This window comes from Pterocles gutturalis, unplaced genomic scaffold (genome assembly GCF_000699245.1).
Source record: "Pterocles gutturalis isolate BGI_N339 unplaced genomic scaffold, ASM69924v1 scaffold47935, whole genome shotgun sequence".
Taxonomy (NCBI): domain Eukaryota; kingdom Metazoa; phylum Chordata; class Aves; order Pterocliformes; family Pteroclidae; genus Pterocles; species Pterocles gutturalis.
Genome location: NW_010145284.1, coordinates 1,393 through 21,651, shown reverse-complemented (window position 1 = coordinate 21,651; position 20,259 = coordinate 1,393). Strand labels below are relative to the sequence as shown.

The following is a 20,259-nucleotide window of genomic DNA, read 5'->3' as shown; positions in this document are numbered from 1 at the left end:
GGCCACCAGACTGGCAAAGGGGCCAGAGCACATGACACAGGAGAACAGGCTGATGGAGCAGGATGGGTTCAGCCTCACAGAGAGAAGGCTGAGGGGAAATACTGTTGCAATCTGTGACTATGTGGTTGGAGGACACAGAGAACATGGAGCCAGATGCTTCTTGGAGGAGAATAGTAGGGCAAGGGGGAACAGGTACAAGCGGGACCATGGAAAAATCCACTTTTGTACGATGAGAGTGGTCAAATACTGAAAGAGGTTACACAGGGAGGCTGTAATCTTTTCAGCTTTGGAAACATTCAGGAACCCACTGGACATGTCCCAGTGTAACCTGATCTAATTAGATCTGTTTTGAGCAAGGGGTTTGATTAGGTGACCTCTGGAGGTGACTGCCAGCCTAAATTACTCTACGATTCTGTATGATGGTTTCAGTTTTGTTTCTGATTTCCATCACGTTTTGGTTGGGTTCGCCAGCACTCCTGGCTTTTTTACAAAAGTTTGTTCCGAGTCATTGAGATCTGATGTCCATCTTTTAACAGAATAGCTCATGTGTTGGTTCTTGATACCTGGAGAATACACCTTTTGGCACGGGAGAGAATAATGCGCTTAGGGATGCAGGCTCTTCCTCCGTGCTGTGTATGAGTGTGGTTAACAGCCCTTTCTTTCTGTTGTTGGAGGCCACACTGGTATGTTTTTAAGCTATACCTAAGTTATTTGCTTGTACTCTGATGTTAAACTTACTATGCTTTACCTCCAGGTAGCTTTTAGTCAGACTGTACAGAGAGAAAGAAGGATAATTTCACATGCTTGCTTGGGTTGAAAATAATGATTCCTGTGTTTTGTCTTCAACCAGGAAATAAGGGCTGAGATCAGAAATCAGTGTTGTGAAGATTCTGGGCAGCATCCTGGCAGCATCCTGGCATTCACGTCTCTGATTTCCCACCTTTTTTAATATTTTACTTACACTACGATACACAAAGGTTAAAGAAAAATGAATAATAAATGTGGCACTGAACAGAAAACTTCTGAAATTAATTGTTACTAGGATTAATCTGGATGGGGAGACAATATGCTGACTGTAAAACTTTGAGATTAATTTTCAGTAAAGTTGCAATCTAGCCTTATGTCTATATTAAGAATGAAAGCTGCTGCTCTGTTGGCATCATAGAGTAATTCAGGTCAGAAGAGATCTATGGAGTTCACCCCCTGACTCAGATAAGGTCTGCTTAGATCAGATTGCTCAGGGTCGTGTCTGCTAGAGTTCTGAGTAGCTCCAAAGATGCCTCTTCAGGCAACTTTTTCCAGTGTTTGACCTCTCTGATGGAGAAAAAGTTCTTGTCAGAATTCCCTCTGTTCCAGCTTGTGTTTGTTATCTCTTGGCATCTCACCATGCACTGTATCTCGTGTGTCATCAGTAACCAACTCACCCTCTTGCTGTTGCAGTAGGAGCAATAGTAATTACCGCTAAGTTGCATGAATATGTTCTAAATTAAAAACTTGCATGTTTTTTATCTTTTCGACAGTGATATTTTCTGAATATTTGGACAAGTAGCTGTTTGGTTATGAGATGGGAGAAGTGTGTGCATTTGGTGTTTTCCTGCAAATCCTTTCAATGAGAATAGAAGGAGAACACGAGAATTTTGATGGAAATAACCTTTCAGTGTTTCTTTAAAAACTGGCTTTGGAATCAGTAAGACATGGCCCATTGAAAAGATTCAGATCTTTATAGAAGATTTTAAAGAGGAAGATTTAATTTAAGAGTTATTATTTGGGGCCTGTCTAAACTCTTATGTGTTGTCAAAGCCCTCACACATATCACTTGAAATATGTTGCAAAATTGCTGTGGCGCTAAAAAGAAGAGTGAAAAAACTTCAATTCAAAGCTGCTGCTCACCAAAAATGCTCAGCAGTGCAGTTAGCCTTGTCAGATCGATGGGAACTTTCCTCTTGCAGATCTTAGAAGTTTTCTTGTTTTTTGTTTAATTTTCTTTTCTTTTTTTTTTTAAGTTCTTTAACTCCAGACTTACAGAGCTGTAAACCCCAGTCCTTGCATACTTTTAGAATCCAGTTGATCAGTTAGGTTTTCATGTTAATTTGCAGCTTGCTTGGAGGCTTTGTACTTCTGTGGTGACTTTTACGTAGCTTAGCTTCATGCTTCCTGAAATGTTTCTCAGTATTATTTCTTTCTTCCATAGTAAGCGATGGATTGGAGGTGAGGCCAAAATACAATGGGATTCTCCACTGTATGACCACTGTCTGGAAGCATGAAGGACTACGAGGCTTATATCAAGGGGTAACCCCAAATATGTTGGGAGCAGGGGCTTCCTGGGGACTTTACTTCTTCTTGTAAGTAGAACTGTGAAGTGTGTCATATCCTGTGCAATGTAACGCTCAGATATACACTGCATCTTCTTTGGGGGGGTATAAAAATGTGCTAAGTGTTTGATAAACTTGTGGATCTTTTAGTAAGTCCAGGTCTGTTAGCCTTTATTATGTTTTGCTGTTTTGGAATTTAAGCGATTTGAGTCAGAGACCTGTTATTTTGTCAAGTACAGTGCATTCCCTTGGTGCTGAGAAAATACTAAGGAACTTGAGAGATGATTACATCATTCATGAAGAATACTCTCAAAGTGCCAATGCACTATGCTTAAAACCTCACAAAAATAAAAACCTAAACTGACATGTTAAGAATTAAAGAATATGATAAAGTTTCCTGCTAAAGCTAAATGTTTAACTGATTTTTAGTAATTTTAGTGATAGTTGGGTCTTTCATCATTCTTGTGAGTTGATGGGCTTTGCTAATAACGCCCTTTTTTAATACTCAATCTTTTCTACTTTATTAGCTGTGTAACTGTGATTTACTGTTGATCCCTATTAATTGAACACTTTAGGGAGTAGTTCATTGGTATGCCTATCCAATCCTCACGTGTCAGTTTTCCAGACTGTTATTGTTGGACTGCAGTCCTCAAGCTTTGCTATAGGTTCCTATTGTCAATTCAGCTCCTGTTGACCGTTTCTCAATCCACAAAGACTGGAAACTGGATCAAGAGAAGAACGTTCAGTGTATTTCTGAGCTGGTAGATCGATACCTGTCGTTGTTGCTCTCAATAAAAAGATAGCTTGCTTAAATACCTCTTTTCAAAGGTTGTGTGTCATCTGATGTGTCCTGTGTTCTTAAGTGACTTGTTTGTGGTTTTTTTAGTGATATAGTTTTGTTTTCACCTTTACCAAAATATATTTTACATTTTCCAGTTACAATGCCATCAAAGCTTACAAGAAGGAAGGGAAGCTGGACAGGCTCAGTGCAACCGAACACCTAGTGTCAGCTGCAGAGGCCGGTGAGTTTAAGTGCAAAGAAGATTAATGTTTGCTTCTAGCGTTTTCCCTGCCTCTGTGTGTCCGTGCTGCTTTTTCTTACAGGTGGCAAGTGTTAAGAGTTCAAGTCTAAATGCAATCATTTATTGTCTGTAAAGAAATTAATGATGTTTAAGATGAATGGTTGGATCACTGTGGTCTTTTTGGTTTTGCTGAGAAGTAGCAGTTGTCAGAATACCTTCTGACCTTGTTTTCATTGTGTAGAAGCATTTTCCATATTTAGTACTATAATGAGTCCCAAAATACAACTATGAATCTGTTGTCCTCAGCTTGTTAACTCATTAAATGTTTAACTCTTAGACCTGGAAAAGAGAAGGCCTGTTGAAGTTAATAAATAAGTGAATTGGTCGTTGGTCCATGAAAATCTTTCTCTATGGTCCAAGTTTTCTTAGAAACTAAAGATCCGAAATAAAACTACAACTTCTATCAGCAAGACTTTTAATATGTTGTTGCTAACATATGTTCTTGTCTCTGTGTTGTATTTACTCTAGGCAATTGAGAAGACTTTTTAGTAGGCTGTTGAAGCATTCATTTAATGTTGAAATATATGGCATATTGTTTGATGTGAAAAATAGTAACTGGTTATTTTACAACTGTATTTTCAATAACCTATAAAACCACAACAGGTTCCTTCAATTAACCTGTCAAGATGATTAAGGAATTTTCTCATGACTGAGGAGTTAATTAAATTTTGAACAATCATATACCTGAAGAATAATTCAGATAATCAGAAGTAGATTAGGAAGTTGCTTATGTTTCCTGTCTACTACAGGTTACACTACTGTCTGTGGAAAGGTGAGGCAAAAAAGGGTATATACTAATAGGCAAAAAGTCCTATGCTCTACAGAAGTACTCCCAGCAGGTGTAGGTTGGACTTGCCTTAAAGGTGAGCTTTAAAGGCAGAGAGAGGGAATGATGGTTGGCATAAACTTCACCTGTTTGAAGTTATGAGTACTCTTGTTGGCTAGGTAGTTTTGTCATTTTAGAAGCCTGTGTTACACTGGACTGAATGACCAGGGACGAGCGTTGGAGTTGGCATAACAATCAGTCTAACTTCCATCTGTTCTCAGGAGCCATGACTCTCTGTATTACAAACCCAATATGGGTAACGAAGACACGACTTGTGCTACAGTATAATGCTGGTGTTGATCCATCAAAGCGGCAATACAGAGGAATGTTTGATGCTTTTATAAAGATATACAAGATGGAGGGCATACGTGGCTTATATAAGGTAATAAAATGTAAGAAAAATTCCAGGATTGGCTGGCACCACTCAGTAGCATGGTGAGACTTGTAAATACTCGTCTACAAAAAAAAAAACCACAAGTAATTTTTTGTATTAGCTCATTTACTTTTATTCTGTGAGTCTTCTTTCCCACTAAAGAACTGCAGTGAAAAGGCTTCATCAGAAGAAAAACTTATGCTGTTGAAATGTAGGAAATACTGAAGAATAGAGTGTAAGCTTTATGGCTAAGCCATCTCCTATTGGTTGATAATGCTGACATGAGAGTAAACTACAAGCTAATTTTTAATTTTTTGGAGTCTTCTGATAATCAGAATTTGGATAAGGAGGGCAGCAATAGCATAATCTGTCTTGCTACTAGTCCTTTTTTCTGTTTCATCCCTTATCTCTGTCTTTCTGACATCTTGTGGAACATAACGTATGACTAAAGTGGTTGATAATTTTTTCTTCCACAATGGACGGTTTCACAACTGCTCGTTTGCCCTCTAGTTATTGAGGTCTGTAATCTGTCATCTCTAGATCCATAAAGGACTTCTAAATACGGTCTACGTATGTGTGGGTTTTTTGTTTCCCTTAATTTAGGGAAACAGATGGCAACTGGATTTGGACTTTTTGCCTCCTCCTTTCTTCAGGCCATGACATCAAGATGCATCCATCAATGCCTGGAAGGTGTGAAGAAACCTATTTTAGTTCAGTCTGGCTCTTCTCCTGCAAGTAATGCTATAGCAAGAACACTATCTCTTAGGAATTGTCCTGATTACTGAACATTAACTTCTTTCATTTGCAGTGAAAAATATAATCCTTCTGATGCTGAAAGGCTAGTATGCTACGTAGCCGTGCATGCCGAATTCTGACAGCAGGAACAAGGCACCTTACTTATTTCTAAATGGAAATAGTCAGGATTCAGGATTTCTGATTCTCCTGGCTGGATGCCTGCTCTTTTCCATGTAGACACATTCTAATTTCTTGCATCTGTTAGGGTTTAAGATGTCCTTCCATTGAGTTACTTTTCAGATTATTCATGCATGTGGCATGTGTTGCCTTTGGCACTAGACACTTCTTTGTAGTGTTAATCTGCAAGTGGGGAACTAAACCAGGTACTTCCTTTGAAAGAGCTAATTGCTTGCTTAAATCTGCAAAGAAGGTGACCTAGATAGGTCCTGAGTGACCTACATAACTATGCACACTGAGCAACCTTCATTTGACCATCAGGATTTTCTCAACCTTCTCTATACTGGGGAAAAAGGCACCTCTTCAGGTGGCTCTTTGACTTGTCCATGCTTCAGCCTTCCTCCATTTTCTGTTTTTGGGGGAGTTTTCTTTTTTTCTCACTTTATTTGAAATTTGACAGCTGAAATTCTGTTAGTTGCCCTGGGTTGCAGGAGCTGTAGTGCACATGAATATCTTCTTTTTCCTCATAATCTTCATTTCAGATAGAGTTCCTTATAGCAAATAAGGGGATCTCAGAGAATACCACCACAAATTAGAAATAAAATCTGGAAGTAGTTTCTTTCTGATTCATTTGAGATGAGTCTTCTAAAGGATGGTATTTCTGTCCAAGCAATTCATATCTTGCTGTCACTGGTCTGAGCAATTCCTTTCAGTCCTTTGGGGCACAAGACTAGTAATGTCAGGATGCATCGATCTTGCTAGCTGGGATCAAAGCTGTCTTCATTAGCTCTGTTAGGTATTGTTCGTTCATTAAACTATAATTTATCTGACACTGGGTTCCTCAATACCTTGTTCTTGTTGAACTTGGCCTGGTTTTGAAAAGACAGGAGACCTTCCTTCCCTGATTATCCCAGTAGCCTAGTCAGTGATCTTCCTCACCCTCCATCCGTCAGGCTTTGTCCTTTGTTCTGCTGCACACCAGACTGAGGAAGGAAACAGCTTGGGGTTATGCAATTTGAACAAGCCTATGGATCTCTTGGAGGTCTGAGCTCTAAGAATTACTTTGCCATGAAGTTGAATGTTACACAACCATCTCCATGTTAAGAGTGCTGTATGGTTCTTTTCGAGTGTAAAGCAGGAGAGACCAAACATTGTAAAATAATAATAGGATTGTAGGAGTTGGCACTTTCAGAAAAACATACCTCTGAGCTCTTGGGAAACTGTTAGATGTCTAGTCTAGAGTGACTGACTGCTAAAACATAAATCAAGAATGCAGCTAACATTCTTCCTGGCCTCCATGCTTCTGTATTTGTATTTTCAGTTTCATTCTCTTTCAGTGATGATGTAGAGGTAGCAATTAGAAATAAAGCAATGCTTAATACACAGCAGTGGTGTAAAGAGGGAGTGCAGAAAATTTAAGGAGATTAAAGGAAGATGTAGAGTCATCAAGACTGAAAATAATAATGCAGTATGCTAACAACAGCAACAAAAATCCTAGCAGTAATGTGTGCTTGTTTCCAAGTGAAACAGATACATTGGACACTTCTGTATTGCCATTTCACCTTTGGTAGGCAAGATTCTCTACTCTGAGGATGAAGTATTTTTTCCAGTCCATTAATGTCTAAGGCATTTAACTCTTTATTTTGCTATGCTTTTGCTTATGCTATTTTCCTACTTCTTGCAAATGTGAAGTTTGTAAGCTAAGTGACTTTCTGTGTATTCGTACTTGCCTATAGCAAAATCCACTGAGATTTGACCATCTTGACTTGAACTTTAGTCCCAGGTTCTACAGAGAGACAGAAGCACAAGCAACTTTCACATAAAAGATGGTATAATGTTTTGCCATGAAGGAATCGAGATGCATAGGGAGATATGGCGTGCTTCCAGTGTCTTTCTGCACAAGTTGTCAGAGCAGGGCACTTTGGCACACTGACAACCCAAATTAAGACAACACTAAACAGATTACAATGGGAATCTGCTGCATTCTTTTGAAACTTATAGCAGAGGCTGCTCTGGCGTGAGCTCTCTCAAACACTTCAGGCAGCGATACCAGTGCTGTATCACCAAATGAAGCTTGTTCCCTTCTTTACTAAGAACCATAGGCTTTCCACTTTATACATTTGCCTACGTTCCTTTTCATCCTGATGGGCAACCTTTGAAATGCTAACCAAAGGAACATTTTTCTCTTGTCCCGGATCTTTGGCACTTACGGCTGTGTAAGCCAACTTTAAAATACAATTTTTTCCCATTGCCTACTATTCAGAATTATATACTTTACCATTTAAAATTTCCAATTACATATTTGATTCTGTCTATTGTTCTAATCCTCCAAAAGAGGATTCAAACAGGACTTCTTTGAGCAACCATTGATCCTGTCAAGCCCTCATGGCAAAAATTTTCTAAAGATATGTTTGAATATTAAAGTAAAAAAACTAGAAAGTTCACAAAGTTAAATGATTTTAAAAATTGTCTTCACAGTCATATTGCAGATGAAAAATAAATATCAAATTTTGTGGCAAGAAATATTTTTGTGTAAAATTGTAAGAATAAGAAAATAGAGTAGGAATATTTCAGAAATGTCTTCAGCCAAGATATTTCATTACCATGAAGAAGTTGGTTTTGCTTTGAAATATTTTTTCTGTAAGAACACATTGGTTTGTATGATCAATAGAAGCCTGAGTCAGCTCTTATTTTACTGAGGCGCACTGGCCAGCAGTTGCCTTCCTCCCTTCTTGCATGTTTTAATATTGTCTCAATGTTAAAAGTCCTTCAGTCTTTGGAAGCTTTCCCCATCAGCACAAGACTTGGTGCATGCTGGTACTCATTTAGCGAGTATCGTCAGTAGATGCTTGAGGACTCTTGAGTGCAAGTAACCCAAATCTGATGGCTTAAATTTAAGAGTCTTAAATGTTGTTTAACATTCTTCTTTTGTTGGTGGGGAAAATAGTACCTCATTCTCCCATGATACAAATACATCATTCTAATTCTTTCCAAATAGGGAACAATTATTTCCTCTGTCTTCGTGGGCAAATGTTTGCGAAGATTTTCCCTACTATCACTATACATGAATTTCATACTGTTCCTTGTTCTGCTGATCCAGATAATTTTTTCTTTGATATTTTCAATAATTTTCTTTTTCTTTGTTCCTCCTCTTCTGTTTTTATATTACTGGTTAGTTTGCTTTTCTGATCCAGGATTGCTGAAGAACAAAGTTGTCTTTTTCCCTCTGTTGTTGCCCTTTGGCTTCAAACTTAATTCTATGGTTATGCTTACAGTTGACAAAATGTAGATGTTTGGTTTAATTCCACTTGTCCTCATTTGGGGAGGTGTTTTTTCTGGGACTTTAGTTAATGCAGTTAGTCAGTTTATGGTCACTGATGTTTAGTTCATGACCATTATTTTCTCCTGTGAGAAAAAATACATCCTCATTTATAGAAGAGATCCTATAAATCACTTCCTGAATGTCTGTAATATCATAACCTTAAGAAATCTATAGCATGCAGAGAGCTAATCTCTGAAGTGGTAGAAGCTCTGTGCAATTTTTATGCCTGCTGTTGTTTTAGTTTGGTTTTTTTTTTCTGCAAGTTAGCAGTTTGTGAAGTGATTTATTGTTTTGTCCTGTTACACTATAGACATTCCAATGGACTCCTGCCAGGATCCCTTTTCTTTTTCTTCTCCTTTTCCAGGCTCTTAGTAGTATACTGATAAGTCTTTATTCAACATTTTGGGCTTCCAAGATAGTCTTAATACAGAGTTTTATGTCTGGACACATCTTCTAATTCCTCTGTCTTACCAGAATGGATCATGGGAAATAAAATAAAACTGTTCAATACTAGTATTTTTTGAGAAATTTTGGTTCTTTGAGTCCTTTTACCCACATTTTGATCACTTACTCCATTATAATTGTCCCTTTGCAACAGTTTCCAGAAAGCTTTTTGCTCCTTTAAATCCTTTCTGGTCAAGATTAATTCCCTATTTATTTGTATTTTTCCAGTGTAAGTGACCAACTCTTCAAAAAGAGAATTAGTGCTTCTCAGAACCCGTGCGTCTGTCAGCCCATTTCCAGCTGAGCTAGTCCTGCTCCTGAAGGAACTCCTGCCATCTCTTTCTTGTAGAGACATTTCAGAAAATACCTTTTTTCCCCCTTCACTTCAACTTTTTTGAAAGGTTTCTGTATATTTTCATATTATACTCGTACTGTTTATTACTGCCTCTTACAAATGTGGAACATTTCCCAGATTGCTTTGGTCGCCTCTGCTGGGCTGCCTTGGGATGAGGAATGGACTCAAGCTTATCCGAATCTTAGATTCTTTTCTTTCGTGTGAAAGGCTGCTATAAGGTATATCACAACTATACATTTATATACAGGCACACATGTACATACCTGTCTCCAGGACTTGATCACAAGTTTGTACCGCTGCTCCTGTCGGTCCTCCTCACTGAAGTGTTGCCAGCTTCTGTCATTGCCTTCGCAGTCTCGGGTGGGAACTAAACAGCTTAGTACCAGTCCCTGGAAGGAGGCAGGCACCGAGCAGCCCCTCTGGAAGACTGCTGTTTGATTTGTATTCTTACAATCCTGATCTAGGTTACCAGACCTGTGCTTGTGCTCTGTGAGGTGGAGTCCCTAGGCCACCTGTTTTATCTTGCTCACTCACGAGGTGTCTTTAACCTGTATGTCATTTGGAGAAAATTAACAATTATTACACTTTAGTCTGATGCCTGCTAGTAAGAGTACCAACCCAGAATGGTCTGTGAGTCATACTGCCCAGTAAATGTGTGCCATCACGATTTCTACATGGTGGACATACGTATGTCTGTGAGCTGATCTCTTTCAAGTTTTGTAGTTTTGTGGCTTACTATTTAACCTGGGTTTATTCCTGTGTTTTAGGGATTTGTGCCTGGTCTATTTGGAACTTCACATGGAGCACTTCAGTTCATGGCATATGAGGATTTGAAACTGAGATACAACAAGTATAGAAACAGAGTATCGGATACAAAATTGGTGAGGTTATTGAGAAAAAAATGTGTTGTGGCATGTGAACAAGTGGAAATTTATCCCATTTGTCTACATCATAGAATAGCCAAATTTACAAAGTATTGATACATTAATTGGAATGTAGAATATATAGCAGGAAATAATGCTTTTTCACTTTTTAGAAACAGGCAACTGGTTAGTGCTGGGTTTTTGTAGGACTTTCGGAAAAAATGTTTCACTTGGTAGGAATGAGAGGGCGCAACACACATTTTACAGTGAGTTACCTGTAGCACTGTATATAGTAAACATTGCTATTTTTTAAAATGTGGGTATTCTAGAGGGAAAAAAAAAATCTTACTATTGTTTAGTTCGGCATCTAAAAATCAAAGAAGATTTTGGAAAATTAGCTAATTTATTCCATAGTTAAGGCAAGCCTGGTAATTTTTGTTGTTTTTAGAACACTGTGGAATACATAACGATGGCAGCTGTATCCAAAATATTCGCTGTGTCAGCAACATATCCCTATCAAGTTGTGCGAGCTCGTCTTCAAGATCAGCATAATACATATTCAGGTGTGGTTGATGTGATCCAGAGGACATGGAGGTAGGCATGCAGGATTAAAAGCGTACATCTCGGAAAGTGTATCTTACAGGATCAGAATTACGTTTACTGGCTTCCATGCTGCTGACTTGCAGAACCAGCGCAGCTCAGAGCAAATAAAATGTTAGCTGTACAAAGTTCACTATTGACAATAGTCGAAGGACAGAGGAAGAGATAGGAGAGAGTCAGCGCTGGCCTGCAGACTTACATTCTTTATTCTGTCTTCCTTCTCCCTTCCCCAACAAATTTCACTTGCAGGGTAAAAAATAACATTGAGTTGGCTGTTTTGGGGCTCTTAAACAATGAAGTCTCACTTGAACTGCTTTAGATTATCACATACGACAGGAGCGTTGTGCTGCTGGGAGTTGTGGCTAATCCAAATTCCTGGCAGGAGGAAGTGAGCTAGCCAGAGCTGTTTGTACTGCTGTCCCTGGCTTACCCTGGGGTCTGATTACATTTGTAGTCTAGTCCCAGCTTCCCATAGGACCTTTAGAGAACTGTTCCCTCACACCAATGCGTATCTTCTCACAAACCCTCTTCCCTCAGCTCTACGGGGCATGTGAGTGTTCTCACACAGAACTGTAGTTACTAAGATTGGCCACCTTTGCAGTATTGCGACCAATATTAATCTTGCTTTGGACAACATTTCTAGGTTGCAGCATATTGCTAGAGAGACGTGGATGGAGTCAGCTAACTCCTGGGTATTAAGAGGGGCCGCCTGAATGCGTGGATGAGGCTGTGTTGTTCCAGGACCGCCTCTGGCTCAGAGGCAGTACAAGCATTTTGACGGAAGGCAATTCAGCGTGAAAATAGCTGTGATGTCTCAGTGCTGTGCCCTTCAGTGATGCAGTGTGCAGGAAGGCTTATTAGTTCTGATAATGTGTGGATATATCCAGCCATTCTGGGGCCACTACTGCACTGATTGTGAAAGATGCAACCTAGAGCCCTAGGAATGGTAGGGTAGACCACACCCAAGCCCTTTCCACTATCTGTGTTAACTGTAATCTTCACTCCAGGTGTCCTGGGCCCTTATGAAGCTGGAAAATAGGGAGCTGGGATTAACAGTCTTTGAAACTTTTTAACAGCCCTAACACGAATGCTCTGGTTCAAATTGGGAGAAGTTAGATTCTCATTTATTGACCAGGGAATCAAAATTCTGGAGGAGATGCTTTAATTCTCTGAAAATAAATGCTGACTTTCCTTAGTTATGTTGAACCCCAGTCAGTAGCTGTTACATGACCAAAAACCACCAAGCCTTTCCGCCCTGCTGGCTTCAGTGAGATTAAATATGTAAATGCCTTTTGGAACAGGCTGTCGAAATTTTAAGTTATTTTAACCAGTTTTTGTGGCATAAAGAAAGACAGTAAATTACCTCCTACTTAAAACAAAAAAAAAAAACACCACAAAAAACCACCTAAACCCTAGGCTAAATAACTGACCTACAGAATACTATTTCTATTAAAATAATAATACGATTATATGATAATAATAATAATATGATTTCTATTAAAATTCATTAATTAAAACTAAATATTTTTCTGTGTCTTTAAAGGAAAGAAGGAATTCATGGCTTTTACAAAGGAATTATCCCGAATGTGATCAGAGTGACTCCTGCCTGCTGTATTACCTTTGTCGTTTATGAAAATGTGTCTGGCTTTTTACTTGGTTTTAGAAAAGAAAATAATTAAAGGTATGAGCTTGTGTTTATAAGGAATCTATCCTTTATTTTTTTATATTTATGATCTGGGAGAGACTCAGTTCAGCAGTCTTTTTTGACACTGTGAATTGATCTAGTATTTTCAGGAAAGAACCTGGAGATAGTAAAACCCTGACAACATCTCTTCCGTTGAGTGTTCCTGCGTTGCTACCTTCCTCTCTGAATCAGCTGTGTCTGCTTGAAACAGATCTCTGCAACTGTGAAATAATAGCACTGTGGCTGGGTGAAGGCAGCTGTGCATAATTCAGTCCATCCTGGCCTGCCTGGAATAACGGACTAATCTGCTTTGACAAGTCTCAAGATAACAGTTGGTCAGATTCTACTCCTACAGAAGTGGAAAACTTCATATAAAAACAACTCTGGGGTCTGTCAGAACTTTCTTAAATTTTTCTTTGAGTCTCATGAAGAAAGTATGTATGTAGTTGTTTACAGCAATGTCTTCTGAATCACCTCTTGCGTTATTCGTCAGATTTTAGGATATGGAATGTTCCAAATTCCATTGCTCATCCAACACAAAAATGCTGTCTCGGTGGGGTGCAGTTTGGAAACTCTAATTTTGTAAAACAGCTGTCCATTCCTGGGTTTGAATAATTGCCAGTCTGATGAAACCCAGTTCTTGTTTCATACCAGGACAGACTTGCGTTGTGGTTTTCGGCTTGCTTTAGCACCAGACCAAAGTGTATGTTGTGTGCATTGCTGGCCACTTACTTAATTCATTTTCTCTCTCTTCCCTGCCCTCTCTCTCACTCTCTGTGTGAGATTCTGTCTCCATTACTGATACATCTGACCAAATGCTAAATGCGTATTTGAAAGTAGGCTTACATTTTTTAAATTAAGATTTTTTTTTTCTTGTAATCCCATAGTGATGCAGTTTTCAAACCACTGTAATAATAAATATGACCATGCTTATTTTCAGTGTTATTCTCTGGGAAAAAAAAAAATCCATAAGTAGTCAAGAAAATATTGTGCACAGGGCTTTCTTTAAAAAAAACAAAATGATTCATTAATGTCTTCTGACTTGGTCAAAGGAAAGAACTGGAAGAATATATTGATTGCTAACTTAATGATAAACTAAATTACAGTAGATCTCAGTAAATTTGTGTTACAATAATGTATTATTATATTTATTTGCATTTCAATAATTGCTGCCAAGGATATGTACTGTTTTGAAATCTGGGTTTGTTGGATTTGCATTGTTTTTTTAGTTCTTCTTTAAGAAAATACATTACTGGCCATAACATCTGCTTTCTGCTGTTAGTAAGAAGGTAGTAAGAAGTATCTAGAAAGTATCACTTAACTAAGGAAGAAATAAGTTAGCAAAGATTGTTCCACAAGGGGGAAAATAATCAGTTTAAGGAGCGGAGGATACAGCAAAACACCTGAATAACCACCTACTGAAGTCTCCTCTTTCATAGAAGGCTAACTTAAAGCAGAAATACATTTTTATAAAAAGGCTGTAACAGACTAGTGAAGTGGTTTCAATTTTAAAATCTGGAAGACAAAGAAACTGCTTGATATTTTGAATCTTAATTCAGCAATCCACTTGCTTGTTTCTGTTGATACGATTGCCACATACCACATCTCTGTGTGTACTTCATTAATATTGTATACTTTCACCTCCACGATCCCATCCCCTCTGCTGATAATCTCATCTGAAAAGGGCATGTGGCCACTATGGCTGCCTTTGGTTTTTATAAGACAGGCTCCAAGCATGTACACAATCAGTTACTGTATGTTAACTGACGTTCTGTGAATTCACAGCACAGCATAGCATAGCTTAGCTCATAGTAACTTGTTTGTGTGCAGATACCTTAAAACCCATCATCCAAGCCAAGGAAAACAGTACAGTTCTTCAGAGACTACATACCAGTTGTATCCTTTCCTGCCTTGCAGCAGTATTGCACATGAGCTTGCGCTTGGGAAAGCCTGGATCCCCTCTTAGCAGCAGGTGTGTTCCTCTGGCATTCTTAACAAAAGCCGCAGACAAGAGCTACCCATCTGAGAGACGCCTGGGGAAAATCTTATAACCTGTTCAGGGAAAAAAAACCCTGAGATTTAATCCTAAATAGTTGAAATAAGCTCCTTATCTCAGATTTAATGATTTTTCCCTTTAATTTCTGGGAAGAGTGTAGATTTCTGCATGTTGTACATGCTTTTTCTTTTATATTTTTATTTCGTTAATGTAAATTTGATTTTGTAATATAAACATGACTATTGTTTCCCTTTAGAATCTGTACCATTTTTTAAAATATTTGAATATATCACTTATTGTATTTGGAAGAAGATACGGAAAACACGGAGCTGATGCTGTGCTGGCATGATCAGTGTTGTTACTTGTCCAGTCTGGAGGCTGCAGGGAAATAGCTGTGACATCATTCTTTCACTTTCCCAGTACGCTTTCTGAAAGCCTTATTTCTATGTCTTCCAAACTATTTAATCTATCTAGCTTTTCATTAACACCAAAGTGATTGTATATAGCTGAAAGGCTAAATCCAGGAGAATTTTTTTATCAGAGCAATGAAATCAACTTTTGTAACTACAGTTACTTAGTATCTGCATGCTAGTAGTGGAGACCAATAATAGATGTTTGTACTGAAATCCAGTCTATCGAGAAGTGACAGAGGGAAGGAGAGCTGAGATACTCTGTTTTTACTTAGTTGGTCAGAACAAGGTATTTAACGCTTACCACATCGTCCAGGTCACAGTTAAGTCACAAGAAGTTTGTTGAGAGACGTAAAAGATGCTCTGCTGTTCCAGTCTTATTCTGTAGTCAGGTTCACAGGAGGAGATGTGATGTATGTTTTCCGAAGGCTGAAGCCCAGACCTGAGTTTACTTTCTTAGAACTTTCTATGAAGCCTTCTGAAAAAACTGTGTATCATAACACCATGTAATATACCTTAACCGGTTCGATGGTCAATAAAACAGCCTGGATTTTTTTTTTTTAAAAAGGTCTTATTTATTTGATATAAAAAGTTACAGTTAATTCTTGAAGTGGTGGTTGTATATTTTCATATACGTCAAACAAGGAATTAAAAAAAAATTAATGAACTTGGTTTTGATATTCATATTCTAAAATGATGATTATAAAAAGCCTCTGCAATGTGCAAAAAAGGCTAGAGAAAGACTACAGCTGCAAGAGTTTGGTGCCTTTCAACCAAATACTTGCATCCAACTCTATAGAAATAAATTCAGAATAAAATTGTATAAAATAAAAATGGGGAGAGATTATAAAAGGAAGGAAAGTTATTTTGGCAGTTCTTCAATGATGATTCGGGAGACTGAATTCCATCCAGTGGAAGCATCTCCCCGTGGATAATCTGAGCAAGTCCCGACCCAGATGGCGATATCCACCAAGCCAGCGTTGATCCCTTCACACAGACCTTCCACTGGTTAAAGAAAAAAATCAGGTTACCTCAACAGAAAATCACTTGGTATTTCACAACAGAATGTGGACACAAGGCCGTAAGAACAGCCGCTCCTTGCAGGCTCACGCTGTTCAGTTAAACCTGAATAGCATTTTTAGAAATAAAAACTATTACTTAGAGACGTGGCAACACAGGTTACAGAGGCGTGCGCTGCCTTTATCCGTGCTGCTGCTTGATGTCTGCTGCAGTACCTGAAGCAGATGACAATCCACAGGTTTACCTAAGTGGGAGGTATACCTGCATCTTTACATGTCTGAATTTACAAACTGGCAGCTGGGATATGGCTGCAACCCCATCCAGCCATCTTTTCAGCAGTGAAACACAACTAAAGCCCTGCAAAGGTGGCTGCCACCCTGTAATCTTCTCCACTCCTCATTCGCTGCTTCTGTATAAAGTTCCTCTTTTATTGCCCTTTTTTTCCCCCCACTAGCACCACCAGTTAGAGGTGGGTTAATGAAGACAGGTGAGTCCTACCCCTTGATGAGAAAAAACCTCTTATACCTATAGATGTTAGACTCCTGAAATAGTACAGGGAGAAAAATCTCCTTTTGCAAAGAGCTGGGCTGGTGGCATGGGAGTGCTTCAGCTGTGTTCAAAGCTGAGAACAAAACACAGCTTAAACCACTCATGTAATGTGGAGAGTATTCATAGCCAGAAGCCTGTTAAATTCATGCAATCCTTCGGAATTTAGAAATACTTCCCAGGGTGTAAGTATTGACCATCAGCAAGGAGACAGTGTAGCTTTGCCATGAGTCCCCTTTTCCTAGTCTCACCTCCTCTGATGTTGAATGACGTCACTAATTGGCTTTTTGCATAGCAACAGATAATTGTTCCTAGGTATTTCACTTTGGAGGTACTTCTGTGCCCCACCTAAGCATGACAGTAGAAATTCTAGGAGGAATAAGTTTTACTTTATGCAGAGATAATGTGCAAATATCAGTAAAACTAATACAAAAACGTCTCTGAATTCATGTTGCAGCAGAGATCAGAACTGTCTGGATAGAAACCTCTCCCATTTCTAAATTTCAGGATGTAAGTACCACGAAAAATATCCCAGTAATAAAGTCCCACTTCAGAAATAATTCTAGTACTGTTACTATTGATAGTTACCTGTGAGGAAGCAGAGTGACAGTAACTAGATTTGCTACTGGCTTCTACTCCATCTCTGTTCGTGCGGTCCTGGCATACATACCTGAGGAAGTTCGGTGTATATTAATAGTAGAATTCATCTCTGGGCTTCCTTGATCTAAATATATTATTGCTTCGATAGGAAGTGGCCCAGAACATTCTGCTCCATTAAAAGTAAAGTACCAGCGCTGACAACAGGCACTTTTGCACTTGAGCCGAAGTGATCCACTGAAAAGAACACGCAGGGCGCTGTTCGAGCGCATCTTTGTAAACGTGCATTCCTAAGAGGAGACAGAAATGGTTTGGAAATGTTTTCAGAGTGCTTTGGCAAATACCATCTGATGCAGAGATGTAAATCAGAAACAGCATCTCATAGGTTATCATGGAGAAGGGGGATTATGGAAACTCTGAATTTTATTTAGACACTACCTGCTGTTAAATTGGTAACCTAGTTACCTTCTCGGGTTTGTGGAAAGGGGTGTGAGCCATCTGAAAGCTGCGCTCAAATCCTCACATGAGAGGACAGTACAATTTCTGTCTCTGTTAACAGAAATTCTGGATTTAACAGTGCTCACAAGATTTGTCTGGGTTCAAAACAAACCAAAAAAACAAACAAAAAAAGTCTTAAACTCTGATAAAATCTCCACAACTGAATAAGAAAGATTTTTCCAGGTTTTTAACAGGTTGTTATTCTGCCTTCAAAATGCTGGGTATTGTGAAGGGAAAAAGGGACAGTTCTGCAAGTGCAAGGCAGTGAGAAATGTCTACTCAAAAATGTTGCTTCTCATTCTAGCCACAGCAACAGCAGTTAAATTATTCCAGCCAATCTGGACATTGCTTCATGGCTGGGACTGCGCTGGGATTTCTCCCCCTCTTCCAGGCTTGGAAGCGTTCTACCCAGGGCTGCAGCGGAGGACAGCCTTGGGCTTGGTCTGGGTGACGCTTGTTAACTCTGCTCCTGAACAATGCTCATCCTTTCTGCAGCAGCATCCTGCAACTGAGCTTCATTTTGAAGCAAGAGTTGTAGCAACAGGCACCATTAACAGATTAAAGATGTACATCTCTCCTGTTCCTTGGGATTGAAATGGTGAAAACCTTGCCCTGCTGTGGTCAGGCTGGAGGTACTTCTGTAGCACGACCTCACAGCTACACATCTGGTCTAAAGGTGCTCTCACACCACTTCTGAGATGCTGGTCCAGAAATGCAATGGACACACAGCTGTAAAACACAGCTGAGATGGATGTGAAGTAGAGAAACCTTGGGGAAATTCACCCTTACACACAGAAAAAGGCTCCAAGGGGAAATCTGTGTAACTGGTGCTACCCAGCTCACAGAGGCAGATCTCGAACCTGCTGCCCAGTGCAGCATCTTGGGCAGAGCTAACCTACCGCTATCTTCCCAAGGTCGATGCCGTAATTAAGTGCACTCCATGAACACTGCTTGAAGTTGGGTGTCCAGGACTCCTCGATGCTCTCGCGCATGCACTCGCCCTTCTCCCCCTTCAGCCCATCCCGTCCGGGGATCCCGGGCGTCCCGGGGATCCCGTTGGCTCCTGGGTTCCCATCCCGTCCAGGAACGCCACTGGGGCCTTGCAAGCAGACGCTGTTGTACTGAAACACAGAGCACATCTTGCTGATTCCATCCATTAACTCCGAGGCTAACCAAGTTGAACACAACCAAACATCAACAACAAAGCACAAAACCCCTTGCTGTGACACAAGCTCATGGGTTATTTCTGGATCATCAAGAAAATGGTTCCAGTGGAGGAAAAAGCAGCAAAAATAAAATTTCATCAATAAGCAGTGCCAGCAGAATTTACTGTAAATTAAGATGCCAAATATTTTATTAAAAGATGCATAAATCGTAGAATTAAAAACTATCTTAAAAACTTAAAAACTCTAAGGATTAAAAGTAAATAGAAAAACACCAGGAGAGGCAAAACATTGCAATACAGAAACAAAAAAAGAGTTATATGTGACCAGTTACCTTCTCCCAACCCACCATTGCTTGTATAACTGTCATGGCTAATAAGCCTTCATTATTTTTTTTTCCCTTTTTGTTTTTTTTTTCCTAAGTAGAGAAACTTTTGCATTGCGCAGAGAGCAGCGATTAATGCTGGTTTTCTTACGCTGCCAGTCCTCTGGGACAGAATCACGTTGCAATAGTCGAGCCATGTGAGTCAGAGTCCAGAGCGCCCTCAGCGTGTCGGTGGCGACGTGGATGTGGGAAGCTGCACCCTGGAGTAATCCTGAACTCAGGATCCCTGTTCACCCGGCAGGAAGGCACGCATGGGAGGACAGCACACATCACAATATTAGGAAAGGTCGAATGTTGCCCTCCCAAACTGCATGCTAACACGTGTTGCCTTCATACCTTATGAGAGCTGGTTTTTGCCCTCCTTGGAGAGGAGGTCTGTGCAGCCACGAGCGCTGGATGCCGGGGGTAGCGCCCATGTGGGCTGAGTGGAGCAGGACCAGGAACGCTGAGCAGGAACCTGCAGGGACCTCCCCACAGCTGCTGAGAAGCGTTCTTCCTATCTGCTCACTGCCAGCTCACTCCAGTCTTCATTCCAAACCCTTTCAGATAACTAGAGTCTGCTCTTCCCCCTTCTCACACCCATTTCTGTTCATCTTTTGAAACACCTCCTCCCCACCCGTTTCAGAAAGGAGCAGACATGCAGCTATTCCCCCTCCTGCAAGCCATGCCACTGCTGTTCTGGGCTTGCTCCTTTTCTGTACTTTGGTGCAAAAACCAGCGTGGGCACCACAGGCCTGGCTGCAGCCACCCTGTAAATGAAATCAGTAACCATACAGTACTATACAGTTATAGAGGTGTAGAGTGGTTGTCCTAGTAGGAGGTGAGATGAGAGTTGAACCAACGGATGCTGGCATTCCCTTCCTACCCTCAC

General features: G+C 39.8%; 2 protein-coding genes across 2 annotated transcripts; one reads left to right on the top strand and one right to left on the bottom strand.

Annotated features, from left to right (window-relative positions):
* Positions 1-2,191: 2,191 nt before the first annotated feature.
* Positions 2,192-13,095, top strand: SLC25A32 (solute carrier family 25 (mitochondrial folate carrier), member 32; the record flags this gene model as incomplete). Its single annotated transcript, XM_010085323.1, has 6 exons — positions 2,192-2,342; positions 3,249-3,334; positions 4,442-4,602; positions 10,394-10,507; positions 10,938-11,083; positions 12,633-13,095. Coding segments are annotated over 6 exons (794 nt in total), but the record flags the coding sequence as incomplete, so codon positions are not given.
* Positions 13,096-15,729: 2,634 nt separating this feature from the next.
* CTHRC1 (collagen triple helix repeat containing 1) lies at positions 15,730-18,979 on the bottom strand. Its single transcript, XM_010085321.1, has 3 exons — positions 18,740-18,979; positions 17,416-17,632; positions 15,730-16,184 (listed from the first exon to the last, which is right to left on the bottom strand). Exons 1-3 carry the CDS (start codon positions 18,977-18,979, stop codon positions 16,042-16,044), a joined length of 600 nt encoding a protein of 199 aa, XP_010083623.1. The 3' UTR covers positions 15,730-16,041.
* Positions 18,980-20,259: the final 1,280 nt, after the last annotated feature.